At 45.9% G+C, this 14,939-nt stretch overlaps 1 protein-coding gene across 4 annotated transcripts in view; it reads left to right on the top strand.

The window, feature by feature from the left end:
- The window catches only part of ARMH4 (armadillo like helical domain containing 4), a 60,597-nt gene that overhangs the window by 31,013 nt on the left and 14,645 nt on the right, over positions 1-14,939 (top strand). For 2 of the 4 annotated variants that reach the window (XM_083436016.1, XM_083436013.1), the window contains one exon: positions 10,162-10,449. In XM_083436016.1, coding sequence (XP_083292142.1) covers positions 10,162-10,449 — 288 coding nt within the window. The remainder of the gene's footprint in view (positions 1-10,161; positions 10,450-14,939) is intronic. The other 2 variants (XM_083436015.1, XM_083436014.1) reach the window with 2 other exon arrangements.

Below are 14,939 nucleotides of genomic sequence, written 5' to 3'. Positions count from 1 at the left end.
CTTCCCTGAACAGGGCTGCCTTAAGATGTCTTCTGAATGTCAGGTAATTGTTGATCGCTTTGACATCTGAAGGGAGGGCGTTCCACAGGGTGGGTGCCACCACGGAGTAGGCCCTCTGCCTGGTTCCCTGTAGCTTTGCTTCTCGCAATGAGGGAACCGCCAGAAGGCCCTCGGAGCTGGACCTCAGCGTCCGGGCAGAACGATGGGGGTGGAGACGCTCCTTCAGGTATACAGGACCTTATCACGTTCCCAGGTCCAGTACAATCTCAGTCAACTTGTGCGTTTTGACTTTGCACTGGTTGAAATTGTGCAGATTACACGCACACATTTAAGCTCTTTTTGCGCTGAGTTTTCCCGGTGTGGAGCCAGCTTTTGAACTCTCCTCCTTGCTTACTGCGCAAGTCCCGCTCAGCGCAGGGGCACTGGGATGCTCTCGCGAGATCTCACAGGAGCTCGGACAGCCGCTGTGAGATCTTGCGAGAGGAGCATCTCAGAAGCCCTGTGCTTAAAAGCTCTCTGCTTTGCTTTGGAGGTAAAGACCACTCAGAATGCTGGCTCTGGAAGGTAAGGATGCCTGACCAGGACAGGACAGTAGGGCTTACATTTTGCACACACCCTGGTACCTCCAGCCGAACGGATCAGGGAGTAGCTGATGGAAAACACCTCTGTTGGTTAATGTGTGGAGAAGTGATGGATAGTTGTTGAAGGACCCTGTGTGAGAGGCAGGGAAGAAGAGATCTCCCGGGATGGGAGGATGGGAGAAGAAAGGTGAGAGCTTGTGGGGTCCACCTTCCTCTGCATGGGACAAGTTAAGATTTATCAAGAGGTGTGGGATATAGCTATTAATGATAAATCAACGTGTGCCATTAAGGTAAGACGGGGAATACGCAGGAGAAATGATTTTGAGGAGATATGGAAGGTGTTTGTAGAATTTGTACTGTTAAAACGAAAAAGGGGTCAAACCATCGCAAGAGGTGTTGAAATTTTGGGAGGTTGCATAGCTACAATGGAATGGTCTCAGTGGTGGGTGCACATTTTTATTCTTATTTATTCTTATTACTTTGTCAAAATAAAATAATAAATAACAACAACAACAACAACAACAATAAAATAAATAATAAAAGTTAAGATTTATCTGCGAAAGGTCAAAACGACCTTGACAGATTAGAGAACTGGGCCAAAACAAACAAGATGAATTTTAACAGGGAGAAATGTAAAGTATTGCACTTGGGCAAAAAAAATGAGAGGCACAAATACAAGATGGGTGACACCTGGCTTGAGAGCAGTACATGTGAAAAGGATCTAGGAGTCTTGGTTGACCACAAACTTGACATGAGCCAACAGTGTGACGCAGCAGCTAAAAAAGCCAATGCAATTCTGGGCTGCATCAATAGGAGCATAGCATCTAGATCAAGGGAAGTAATAGTGCCCCTGTATTCTGCTCTGGTCAGACCTCACCTGGAGTACTGTGTCCAGTTCTGGGCACCACAGTTCAAGAAGGACACTGACAAACTGGAACGTGTCCAGAGGAGGGCAACCAAAATGGTCAAAGGCCTGGAAACGATGCCTTATGAGGAACGGCTAAGGGAGCTGGGCATGTTTAGCCTGGAGAAGAGGAGGTTAAGGGGTGATATGATAGCCATGTTCAAATATATAAAAGGATGTCACATAGAGGAGGGAGAAAGGTTGTTTTCTGCTGCTCCAGAGAAGCGGACACGGAGCAATGGATCCAAACTACAGGAAAGAAGATTCCACCTAAACATTAGGAAGAACTTCCTGACAGGAAGAGCTGTTCGACAGTGGAATTTGCTGCCAAGGAGTGTGGTGGAGTCTCCTTCTTTGGAGGTCTTTAAGCAGAGGCTTGACAACCATATGTCAGGAGTGCTCTGATGGTGTTTCCTGCTTGGCAGGGGGTTGGACTCGATGGCCCTTGTGGTCTCTTCCAACTCTATGATTCTATGATTCTATGAGGATTCCCCCCCCCCCTTTTATGTTTTTGTCTAGATTAGTTGCTCTTTTACTGTAATATATTAGGAAAGGTCTTAATAAAAACTTATATTGATAAATGGATTTAACAGGAAATAAAGTAGAAGAAACAGCTGGATCTTCTAGTGGCCTGTCTAGTCCAGCACTCTCTTCTCACAGAGCCAACTAGATGCCTGGGGGAAACCCAAGCACAAGAGGACCTCTCTTGCTTTCCAACAGTGGAGGCATAGGATCGCCATCCTGGCTAGTAGCCATGGGCAGCTTTGTCCTCCCTGATTTTGTCCAGCCCAATTTTAAAACTTTCCAGGTTGGTGGTCATCCCTGTGGGAGGGAGTTCCATAGTCTAACTATGCACAGCATTCCTAGTTTTACTGAACCACCATTCGTCTCTACCCAGTTGAGTCATCTTCTCCTCTTCCTCCTTTGGCGATCACTCATAGCCGAGTAAGATTGTCTTCCATAAACATGGTTTTAACAATGATGTTAAAGATGGCGGGGTGGGAGCAGGAACGGGGGTCCAGAAGCCAGGAGTCAGGAAGCCAAGAGTCCGAGGGTCAGAGAGCCAGGAGTCAAGAAGCCAAAGGTCTGAGGGTCAGGAAGCAAGGAGTCAAGAAGCCGAGGTTCAAGGATCAGGAAGCAAGACGCCAAACACAGCAAGGCAGGAAGCATGTTGCTGTGGCAAAGAGCTGAAGGGAAATGCTGACCTTATATACCGTCCCAGCTCTTGCCACCAGGTGCTGTGAGTTACCAATCGGCCTCACCTGTGGGGCCGCACCTTGCCTCTTCAGAACAAACTTAGGAAGGCTCCAGTCCTGCAAAGTCCTATTGGTCACAGGGGCTGGCTCCTGCATGCACAGCTGACAAATGAGTCCGTAAGTGACTCTACACGTCCTGGATCCACACGTCCTTCCACGGTGGGGACATAGGTTTCCAGGTGGGAGTTGATCACGGTGTGGATTTTCCAAGCGTGCCTTCCTCTTAGCACGTTTCTCCCTTGCGTCCTGAGTTCAAGTGTCTTCAAAGCCCGTGACACCTTTGGCAAGGCTGTTCTCCAACTGGAGCGCTCACAGGCCAGTGTTTCCCAGTTGTACGTGTTTATACTACATTTTTAAAAAGATTTGCCTTGAGAGAGTCTTTAAACCTCTTTTGTTGACCACCAGCATTACGCTTTCCATTTTTAAGTTTGGAATAGAGTAGTTGCTTTGGAAGATGATAATCAGGCATCCGCACAACATGACCAGTCCAACGGAGTTGATGTTGAAGAACCTTTGCTTCGAAACTGGTGATCTTTGCTTCTTCCAGTACACTGGCATTAGTTTGCCTGTTTCCCCAAGTGATGTGGACATTTTTTTGGAGACACCAGGAATCTTTTGAGGAGTTGGAGATGGCATTTATAAGTGGTCCGTGTTTCGCAAGCATACAGTAAGGTTGGTGGTACAATAGCTTTGTAAACAAACAGTTGAGTAGAACTGGGGTGGCCAGGGTGGAAACCTGTTGTGGAGCACGACTCCCACCCCCCCAAAAAAATCCTGGCTATGGTGGCTGCAGCAGCAGCCTGAAACATCTGGAGGGCACTGAATTGGGGAAGGCTGAGCCCAGTTCCTGCTCTTCGCGGCTGTGCTACATCAGCTCTTGTTTACAACATGTTCACCAGAACGGTGTTATGAAAGCTGTTACCTGCCTGGGTCCTAGTGGGACAGATGGACTATGAATCATGGAGAGAGAGAGAAATAGGACGTTCCAATTATGATTTTCCTTGCTTGAGGGTAAGACTGGACTTGTTTCCAATTAGCAATCACTCTTTGGACTGGGCTGCAGGCTTGTTCCTTTGATATAATAACCAGCATCCCATTTGGGCTCTTATAATTAATGTGCTAATGGGCTTCTGAGCAGGATTCGTTCCAAGGACTGGTTTCTCCCAAGCAACTTATTAAGAACTGCTGCAGCCTAATGGGTGGTTTGTGGCTGTGTGTGTGTGCTGGAAGCAGTAATGCTTCTGAAAACATTGGAAAGGGAGCGTGGCTGGGGAAACCCAGCCAGATGGGCGGGGTATAAATAAATTACTATTATTATTATTATTATTATTATTATTATTATCATTATTATTATTATTATTAGTGTGCTATTATTCAAATGGGACCATCGGCGGTTCGAATCCCCGCGACGGGGTGAGCTCCCGTTGTTCGGCTCCTGCCAACCTAGCAGTTCGAAAGCACGTCAAAGTGCAAGTAGATAAATAGGTACCACTCCTGCGGGAAGGTAAACGGCGTTTCCGTGTGCTGCTCTGGTTCGCCAGAAGCGGCTTAGTCATGCTGGCCACATGACCCAGAAGCTGCACGCCGGCTCCCTCGGCCTATAGAGCGAGATGAGCGCTGCAACCCCAGAGTCGGTCACGACTGGACCTAATGGTCAAGGGTCCCTTTACCTTTACCTTTACCTATTATTCAAAAAGATAAGAACCCATAATAAACAAACAACAAATAAAAAGCATCTGGATAGGCTTGTCTAAACAAAAATGTTTTCAGTAGGCACCAAAAAACAGCACGGTACAGGTAGGGATGTGGGTGGTGCTGTGGTTCGAGCCTCTTGGGCTTGCCGATAAGAAGGTCGGCGGTTCGAATCCCCGCAACAGGGTGAGCTCCTGTTGCTCGGTCCCTGCTCCTGCCAACCTAGCAGTTCAAAAGCACGCCAGTGCAAGTAGATAAATAGGTACTGCTCCGGCGGGAAGGTAAACGGCATTTCCATGTGTTCTGGTTTCCGTCACGGTGTTTTGTTGCATCAGAAGTGGTTTAGTCTCCTTAGTTAGGCTCCCTCAGCCTGAAAATGCTCCCATCATCGCCAGCCAACACAGCCAGTGATCATGGATGATGGGTGTTGTAGTCCAACAACATATTGTGAACCGCACTGAGATCTATGGCTGAATGGTGGTATATACATTAAACAAACAAACAAATGTTGGGGGGCACAGGTGTCTCCCCCTCTCAATTCTACATGAATCTACATATGTCTCTCAACAGAGGCTTTCCCGTGGGGCCTCCCGATTTTCCTTTAAAAAAAATCTGCAAAAAGTAAGAACGTTTTTGTTCTGAATGCAAATCATTGGGAGGGAGATGCATGTAAGAATTAGAAGGCCATCTGAGCCCTAATTACAAACTGTTTTCCAAAAAGCAAACGTTCTGCTGATTCTCTGCAGTGCTGTTGAAAATGAAAATGAGTTTGCAAAGAAGGTCGTTTGGCTCAGCAAACTTCTACCTTCTCTCTCTCTCTCTCTCTCTCTGCATTTTCAAACAGCACCCAAAGAAACCCAAACTTGCCTGAAAGGCGGGGTCTTGTGGGATATATGAAAACTGCCTGATGCTGAATCTGACCATTGTCTAATCTTGCTCAGAACTGTCTGCACTGACTGGCAGCCGTGTCAGGCAGGGAATATTTCCCAGCCCTACCCGCAGATGCCATTGAAGATTGACCTTCTGCAGTGAGCTTCATGGCCAGATAGGAATTTGAACCCTGGCCTCCCAGATTCTCCTCTGGTGTTCTAACTGCAGTACCACACATCTGGCAAATAACCCCTGCATGCAAATCCAAATGAACACACAAGCTTTGTGGTGAGAAAATCAGGATGAATATTCAGTAAAGGAGGTTGTTTCAAGGAACCTTTCGCTGAGTTGGTAGAGCACAGGACTCTTGATCTTAGGGTTGTGGGTTCAAGACCCGCGCTGGGCCAAAAGTTTCCTGCATTGGACTAGGAAACCCTAGTCCAGCTCTACAGTTCTATGGTTCCGATTTTGTTGCATTTCTGCCTGCAGTTACCGTATTTTTTGCTCTATAAAATGCACTTTTCCCCTCCTAAAAAGTAAGGGGAAATGTGTGTGCGTCTTATGGAGCGAATGCAGGCTGCGCAGCTATCCCAGAAGCCAGAACAGCAAGAGGGATTGCTGCGCAGCGCTCCCTTTCGCTGTTCTGTTGTTGTTTAGTCGTTCAGTCGTGTCCGACTCTTTGTGACCCCATGGACCAGAGCACGCCAGGCACTCCTGTCTTCCACTGCCTCCCGCAGTTTGGTCAAACTCATGCTGGTAGCTTCGAGAACACTATCCAACCATCTCGTCCTCTGTCATCCCCTTCTCCTTGTGCCCTCCATCTTTCCCAACATCAGGGTCTTTTCCAGTGAGTCTTCTCTTCTCATGAGGTGGCCAAAGTCTTGGAGCCTCAGCTTCAGGATCTGTCCTTCCAGTGAGCACTCAGGGCTGATTTCCTTAAGAAAGGATGCGTTTGATCTTCTTGCAGTCCATGGGACTCTCAAGAGTCTCCTCCAGCACCATAATTCAAAAGCATCAATTCTTCGGCGATCAGCCTTCTTTATGGTCCAGCTCTCACTTCCATACATCACTACTGGGAAAACCATTGCTTTTACTATACGGACCTTTGTTGGCAAGGTGATGTCTCTACATTTTTACTTTTTACTTTTTCACTGTTCTAGCTTCTGGCTTAACCCCTCAGTCCCTTCCCCCACCTCCTGGAAAAGCCCCCAAGAGCTGCGCTCCCTTTAAAGAGCTGCGCGGAGCGTGTGGGCAGCTCTTGGGGGCTCCTTGGGGAAAAGCCTACAAACTTCATGCGGTTTGTGAATGGGAGTGCTGAGCAGAGCCTGGGATGCATAGAGGCTCTGCTCAGAGCTCCCTTTAAAGAATATTTTTTTCCTTGCATTCCCCCTCTAAAAACTAGGTGCGTCTTATGGTCAGGTGCATCTTAAGGAGCGAAAAAAACGGTAGGTGACGACAACCTCTGCGCTGGCGAAACTTTATCTGGAAGACTGCACTGCCTCCCGGTGACCAAGAGATGGCAGTGTTTCCTATTGTTTCTGAGCAATTTAACCAGGAGCAGAGCGTTAGGGCAAAATGTTTTAGGAGAAAACAGAGCCATTCTGCATACAATAGTAGAATTGTAGTTTTGGAAGGGACCCTGAGGGTCATCTAAATCCAACCCCCTGCAATGCAGGAATATGCAGCTGCCCCGTATGGAGAATCGAAGCTGCAATCTTGGTGTTATTGGCACCAAGCTCTAACCAGCTGAGCTATCCACTGGGCCCAAATGCCAGTCAGTATGGGGCTGCAGCAACCCACAACTTCCCGATGAGACTTCCCGATGACTGCGATTCCTGCCTCTTTTTTTTTTTTTTTTTTAAAAATAATATTTTATTAAGTTTTACAATCAATAGACAGAAAGAAAAAACACAATACACATTAACAAATAATACAAAAAAGACAGCACAACAACATACAAACACCATACAGCAAAAAATATTAAAAAGAAAAAGAAATAAAAATATTAAAAACAATCATTGTCTCCTTATAATCTTTACATTAACTTGTTTCTGCGACTTCCCCAGACCTTCCCTCTCTGTATTCCAGATCTTATATTCTGACAGTAAATTCCTTCCCTCAGTCATATTTTAGATTCATCATAATCTTAGTGTCTTAATATAGTTACATTTCCATATATCTTTAAATTTATTAATCTTTCTTATTCTTTAAATTTTTATACTAATAGTCTTTTAGATTCAATCTGGTGTCCTCAAACATTCATTATCTTGTAGTGTTTCTGTAAGTAGTCTTTAAACTTCCTCCAGTCTTCCTTCACCGTCTCTTCTCCCTGGTCTCTTGATTCTGCCAGTCATTTCTGCTGATTCCATGTAGTCAATAACTTTCATCTGCCATTCTTCCAGCGTGGGTAGTTCTTGTTCCTTCCAATACTGTGCGATAAGTATTCTTGCTGCTGCTGTAGCGTACATAAAGAATGTCCTATCCTTCACATGGACCTGTTGGTTAACTATGCCCAGGAGAAAGGCTTCTGGTTTCTTCGGAAATGTGTATTTAAACACTTTTTTCAGTTCATTATAGATCATCTCCCAGAAAGCCTTAATCCTTGGGCACGTCCACCAAAGGTGAAAAAATGTTCCTTCACTTTCTTTACATTTCCAGCATTTATTGTCGGGCAAATGATAGATTTTTGCAAGCTTGACTGGTGTCATGTACCATCTGTATATCATTTTCATAATATTCTCTCTTAAGGCATTGCATGCCGTAAATTTCAAACCAGTGGTCCATAACCGTTCCCAGTCAGCTAGCATTATATTGTGACCAACATCTTGTGCCCACTTAATCATTACTGATTTCACTTCCTCATCCTGTGTATTCCATTTCAACAGCAAATTATACATTCTTGGATTCCTGCCTCTTTTTTGTCCCCTTGGGGGGTTCCCCAGCTGGAGCCCCCCCCCACTCGTTGACAGCACCCAGCCAAGCCAGCCATGACAGGAGCTAGTTGCCACTGGTAGCACCATGGTGTCAAATGTGCCGTTGCATCAATACGCCTGGTGTTTTGTTCTTAAATGGGAGTAGCCGCGCAGCCCTTCTCAAGCAGAATCAGGACTGCAGTCCTTTAACCCTTTCCCTCCATGTGACCCTGATTAAAATTGTTGCAGGAATTTATGTATAGGTTGGGGGGGGGGGTTGCCCCTCCAGCAGATATCAGGCACATGCAGCCCACTACCAAAACCAGCACAATCGCTTTTGTGACTTTTGTGATTTGTCCCCACAAAACACTTCATCACAGTTTCTTCCTATCTATTCAAAGGGCCTTTGCTGCATGATACCAAATGTTAACAATTCACTGATAAATGTATCTCTGTACTGGCTCACTGGGAAAACTTCAGAAATTCATATAGACATGTGAGCTCAGCTACTCAGCAGCCCCTCTGCCTGAGTGATAATCCCTGGCATCCTGATACCTGAGTGCCAGGCAGGTAGCCATTCCAGAAATAACAAACCCAGATGAAGACAAAAGGGTGGGAAATAGGGAAATGTAAATATCTCTTTTGTTCCACTTGATGGGTGTTTGGTGGAGGGCAAGGGGAACCATGGGGCAGGGTCCAGGATGCTCAGATTACTGCCACCGGACCTCCCCTTTCTTGATGTAACCGTGCTGCATGAGTGATGTAGTTTTTTGGGGGGTGTAACATGGGGATTAGCAGCTAATAAAAGTTTGGGTTCTCTTTTGTTTGGGGCTTCCATCTTGTTCCACCTTGTGGCAGGTGGGAGTCCTGTCGCGACAGTCTTCAATAAAGACCAAGCCTACTGGCTGCTGTTTTGCTCTGTTATTCCTGGTTGGTGTCCTTGTTTTTTGTCCAAGGGAGCCCTCAGATTTCACCATTAACAAAATAAAATAAAAATAAAATAAAAATAAAAAATAATCTCCAGGCTGGGCTCCTCCATGGAGGAAATGGCTACTAGCTATTTACGATGGCTTGGCTTGGCTTCCACAGTCGGAAGCCCCCAAGAGCAGAAATGGTCAGAAATACTGAAAAAAACATCTTTAGACCTGGCCAATTTGGCCAACTATCGCCCAGTCTCAAATCTTCCATTCTTGGGCAAGGTGATTGAGTGGGTGGTTGCTGAACAACTGCAGGCATGCCTGGAAGAAGCGGACCATTTGGATCCCTTCCAATTGGGATTCAGGCCTCACCATGGGACTGAAACCGCCTTGGTCACGCTGGTTGATGATCTCCGGCGGGCTAGGGACAAAGGTGAGAGCTGTTTCCTAGTTCTGCTGGATCTCTCAGCGGCCTTTGACACCATCAACCATAACATCCTTCTGGACCGTCTAGAGGGGCTGGGAGCTGGGATATACTGTCATACAGTGGTTCCGCTCCTTCCTCCTGGGCCGTGTTCAGAAAGTGGTGTTGGGGGATGAGTGTTCAGACCCCTGGGCTCTCACTTGTGGGGTGCCTCAGGTTCCGTCCTCTCCCCCATGCTTTTCAACATCTACATGCAGCTGCTGGGAGAGATCATCAGGGGGTTTGGGCTGGGTGTCCATCAATATGCAGATGATACCCAGCTCTACCTCTCTTTCAAATCAGAACCAGTGAAGACGGGGTATAAATAATACATTATTATTATTATTATTATTATTATTATTATTATTATTATCTGCCCTGGTTGCTGTAACTGAGATTCCAGCATGGCCTCTAGCACAACAAAACGGTCATCACCCGTCCAGCCTTTCTGGATAGATGCTGTTCCACTTTGCTGCAGCCATCCCTCTCGTGGACTCTGGTTATATCAATGGACCGCTGTGTCTTTCTCAATATTGTGCTTGTTCTTCTCTCTCCTGCCTTTCTAGAGGAAGAGGAGGAGGAGGAGGAAGAAGAAGAGGAGGAAGAGGAGGAGGAAGAAGAAGAGGAGCCGGAGGAGGAAGAAGATGAGGAAGACGATGGCAACGAAGAGGAGGGGGACCCAAATTCCATGGACGAAAGCTTGGACGAAGACGCTAACATGTCCAGCTTCACTCTTCCTGGGGAGGCATCTCAGGAACCCCTGGAAGGGCTCGAGAACCCAGCTGGGGAGCTCTCTGGCGTCTCCTACCAAGTGCCAAGCGCCATCGAATGGGAACAACAGAACCAAGGGCTAGGTAAGCAACATGAGTTCCCTGCGGCGGCGGGCAAGTTTTGCGGCAGCGATCCCTCCCAGTACGTTTCCGAGCACAATTCAAAGTGTTGGTGCTGACCTTGAAAGCCCTAAACGGCCTCAGTCCAGTATACCTGAAGGAGCGTCTCCACCTCCATTGTTCTGCCCGGACACTGAGGTCCAGTGCCGAGGGCCTTCTGCCGGTTCCCTTGCTGCAAGAAGCCAAGTTGCAGGGAACGAGGCAGAGGGCCTTCTCGGTAGTGGCACCCGCCCTGTGGAACACCCTCTCGTGAGATCTCAAAGAGAAAAATAACTGCCAAACTTTTAGAAGACATCTGAAGGCAGCCCTGTTTAGGGAAGCTTTTAATGTTTAATAGGTTATTTTATTTTGTTGGAAGCCGCCCAGGGTGGCTGGGGAAACCCGGCCAAATGGGCGGGGTATAAATAATAAATTATTATTATTATTATTATTGAAAGTTTGCCAGGGATGGGATTCATTCTCGCAAACTGAACACCCGCACCCCAAAACCCCGTTGTAAATGTTTCAGGCAGCAGCTCAGAGTTAAGCCAGATGTTTGGCTGTGTAGGCGACCGACACCCTGTTTTGTGCCCCGACTGAAACTGTTATGTTGTGGGCGAACATAGTAGACGACACAGCGATTTCTCCAAAGCAGCTCTTTATTTGTAAGCTGGACAGAACTGAATAGCAAACAGCTCAGCCGGCCTGCTTTTATAGGCAGCCGGCTGTCGACAATGTAGCAACAACAACCCAGGGTTTCCCGCCTAACATAACTGACGTGGACCTGAGTGAAAACTACATACACAATACTCCTGGTGGCCAGGGCGAGAACTTCAGTACATAACAGAAACGCCATTCCAGTTTAGGGAATTTGATATGCTGCGATGTTTGCTTTGCACTGGGGCCACGTTACAGGTGTTTAGAGCCTGTTCTTTGGGGATTCTGGGTTCGGGAAGACATCTAAATATGGCTGGGCAAACCTGACCATTCCAGTGCATCATTTCCCCACGTTTTTTTTAAAATATTAAGCCATGCTTCTAGCCCTCATGTTGGGTGTTTGTGCACAAGGCAGCAGCCGGGAAGGACTTCCAGTGTTTGGACCACTGTTCTGTTTGTTTTCTTTTTCTATTTTCTATTTCTCTTGTTTTGTCTTGGTATTTTTAACATTCATAAAAAGCGGGGAGGGGGGCAGTGGCGGTGTGGAGAAAGAATTCCTTTTCATTGGACTGAGAGGGACACAAACAGGAAGGGGACAGTCAGAGGAGGGGAGTCACAGCTGGAAAGGCAGGGTAGAAAGGATCTCCTATGGGTCTATATCTCTGTTTGTGGATAAATGACAGGATATATATGATATAAAGGGAATGAAGGGCCTTATAGGTATTTTCCCCATCTTTTTTATCTTTTGGTTCTTTTTAATATTCTTGTTCTCCAAACTAGTTTGATTCTTATTGTATTTTACGTCAAAAATTGCCAATATATATATATTTAATGGAAAGACTGAGGTATAATAATAATAATAATAATAATAATGGAGGGAGATGGTCCTTAAGTTATTGGGATGCTGAACTGCACAAGACACAAGGCAAAATGTGGGGAATAATGATAATGATAAATAATAATAATAATAATAGGGGGAGGTGGTTCTTGAGTTATTGGAGCCCTGAGCTTCACAAGGCTTTACAGGTAAAAAAACACACACTTTTAATTGGACGTGGAAACTAACTGGTAGCCAGTGCAGTTGTGCCCGGTACCTCAGGTTACATACGCTTCAGGTTACATATGCTTCAGGTTACACACTCTGCTAACCCAGAAATAGTGCTTCAGGTTAAGAACTTTGCTTCAGGATGAGAACAGAAATTGTGCGGCGGTGGCGTGGCAGCAGTGGGAGGCCCCAATTAGCTAAAGTGGTGCTTCTGGTTAAGAACAGTTTCAGGTTAAGAATGGACCTCCAGAACGAATTAAGTACTTAACCCGAGCTACCACTGTATTTAAAAAAACAGAACAGAAATAGGAGCATTATGTGTGACGTAAGTGTCTTGCGAAAAGTCTGCATAGCAGCGATATTTTGCCCTTTTTGTGTGAAAAGCTTGGAAGGGGTGGGTGGGCCATCATGAGAGGAAGGGATATGAAAACCTCTCGCAGAAGGCTTTCTTTTCAGTAAACAAATCAATCACATTTTGTTTGCCCTGAGACCCCGAGAGAGGGTAGAGCAGGAATCCATTAGGAAAAAAAATAATGTACGAAACCGTGTAGTTCTAGGTTTCCAATAACAGGATAATTGCCTCTGACCTCGAGCGGCTGTTGCCTTTCAAAACTTGGAGATCGGCATTAATCAGCAGGGGGAATCGATAGAGCGGGTCTTTCCAGAGAGGTCGTTCTGGCATTGGTACCTGATAAATAGAGATCAAAGCTCCAAACTGTTTCCCATTAGTCTATTAGCAATTTGGAACCACCCGACATTTTGCTGTCAGCGGCGGCTGGGCAAGAAGGTTTATTGATCCGTGGGGATCGTGGCACAGTCTCCTCCAACATGGTGCCCTCCAACTGCCAAGAAGGACATTGGAAAGCTGGAAGGTGTGCAGAGGAAGGCGACCAAGATGATCAAGGGTCTGAAAGCCAAGCCTGATGAGGAACGGTTGAAGGAGCTGGGGATGTTTAGCCTGGAGAAGAGAACGCAGAGATGACATGATAGCCACCTTCAGGTATCTAAAGGAGGATGAAGCAAGCTTGCTTTCCGCTGCTCCAGAGGGCCGTGGATTTCAATTACCGTATTTTTTGCTCTATAAGACTCACTTTTTCCCTCCTAAAAAGTAAGGGGAAATGTGTGTGCATCTTATGGAGCGAATGCAGGCTGCGCAGCTATCCCAGAAGCCAGAACAGCAAGAGGGATCGCTGCTTTCACTGTGCAGCGAGCCCTCTTGCTGTTCTGGCTTCTGGGATTCAGAATATTTTTTTTCTTGTTTTCCTCCTCCAAAAACTAGGTGTGTCTTGTGGTCTGGTGCATCTTATAGAGCGAAAAATACGGTGCGTGAAAGTAGAGTGCAACTAAATTCAGGAGGGAAATTCTAGCAGAAAGACCTGTTCAATAGTGGAATGGACTCTCTGAGGAGGTTGTGGGTTCTCTTTCCTCAGAGGTTTTTAAGCAGAGGCCGGAGGGCCACTGACTGCATATGATTCTATTACTGCAGTATTGCGAAAGAATGATGTCAACCAATGTTGGATGATCTCCTTCTACCGGTCCACAATAGAAAGTGTCCTTTCATACTACATCACGGTTTGGTATGCTGGTTTGACATCAACTGATAGGAAGTGCCTACAGAGGGTGGTGAATGCAGCACAAGATATTATGGGCTGTCCAGTGAATCCGCTGGATGAAATAGCGGAAGAATGTTGCCTCAGGAGAGTGAGGAAAATTCTCAGGGATGATTCACACCCTGGCCGGCACATTCTTGATCTCCTGCCCTCAGGCAGAAGATATAGAAGCATGATTAGTCGCGCCAACAGGGTAAAGAACAGCTTCTATCCGTGGGCTGTTAGGCTGCTGAATGAAAAGATAACAACAGGGCAACTGACTTTTGGGTTTGGTGGGTTTGCGTCAGTAAAGGAGGAGAATTAAGACTAAGAGAGCTGAGTGGGGGGTGCTCGTGTAATCTCACTGTATACAAGTTGTACAAGTGACAATGAAGTATTTCAATATCTTCAATTTCCCATTAGCCCCAGCCCAGCTCAGCTTTGTCCCCTAGCTCCTAATCATGGACTCTGTTGTTGTTGTTGTTGATGTTGTTGTTGTTGTTGTTGTTGTTCTTCTTCTTCTTCTTCTTCTTCTTCTTCTTCTTCTTCTTCTTCAGTAAATCAAACAGATCAATGCAATAAAAATAACAGGCACACAAAAAAGCAGTGCAGGATATCCGAGAGAGACTTAAGATTAGGTTTGTGGTGTGCTTAAAGACCATTAGGGAAACCAAATTTACATTGTCCCAGTGCCAGATTTACGTATAAGCTAAACAAGCTATAGCTTAGGGCCCCACTCTCTTGGGGCCCCCCAAAAAATTAAAGAAAAAAACACACCACTGGATGTAGATTTCAAAATTGTATTTCAGTTCAACAATTACTTTGATAAAATACATATTTTGTTATGTGTGAATGGCTTTAGATACCTATTAGGTCCATCAATTACCATATAGCATATATTCAACACAAAAAACAGTGACAATTTGTTGTTGACAAAGGACAGCTGGACATATCAAGGGCCCCATTACCTTCAGGAGCTTAGGGCCTCATCAAACGTAAATCCGGCCCTCACACCTGTATAGGGAAGTTTTTTAATGTTTAAAGTTTTATTAAGTTTTTATATATGTTGGAAGCCTTCTTATTTTCTTATGGACTGAATTTCCCCCTCCCCACCCCTAATTGTTGCCTAAGATTCTTGTCTGCAGGCTAAGACAACAAGAAGAAAGGAGCGACCACTTTTAAGG

This window comes from Podarcis tiliguerta (genome assembly GCF_965153285.1).
Source record: "Podarcis tiliguerta genome assembly, chromosome: 1".
Classification (NCBI taxonomy): Eukaryota; Metazoa; Chordata; class Lepidosauria; order Squamata; family Lacertidae; genus Podarcis; species Podarcis tiliguerta.
This window is presented reverse-complemented; position numbering and strand designations above follow the sequence as displayed.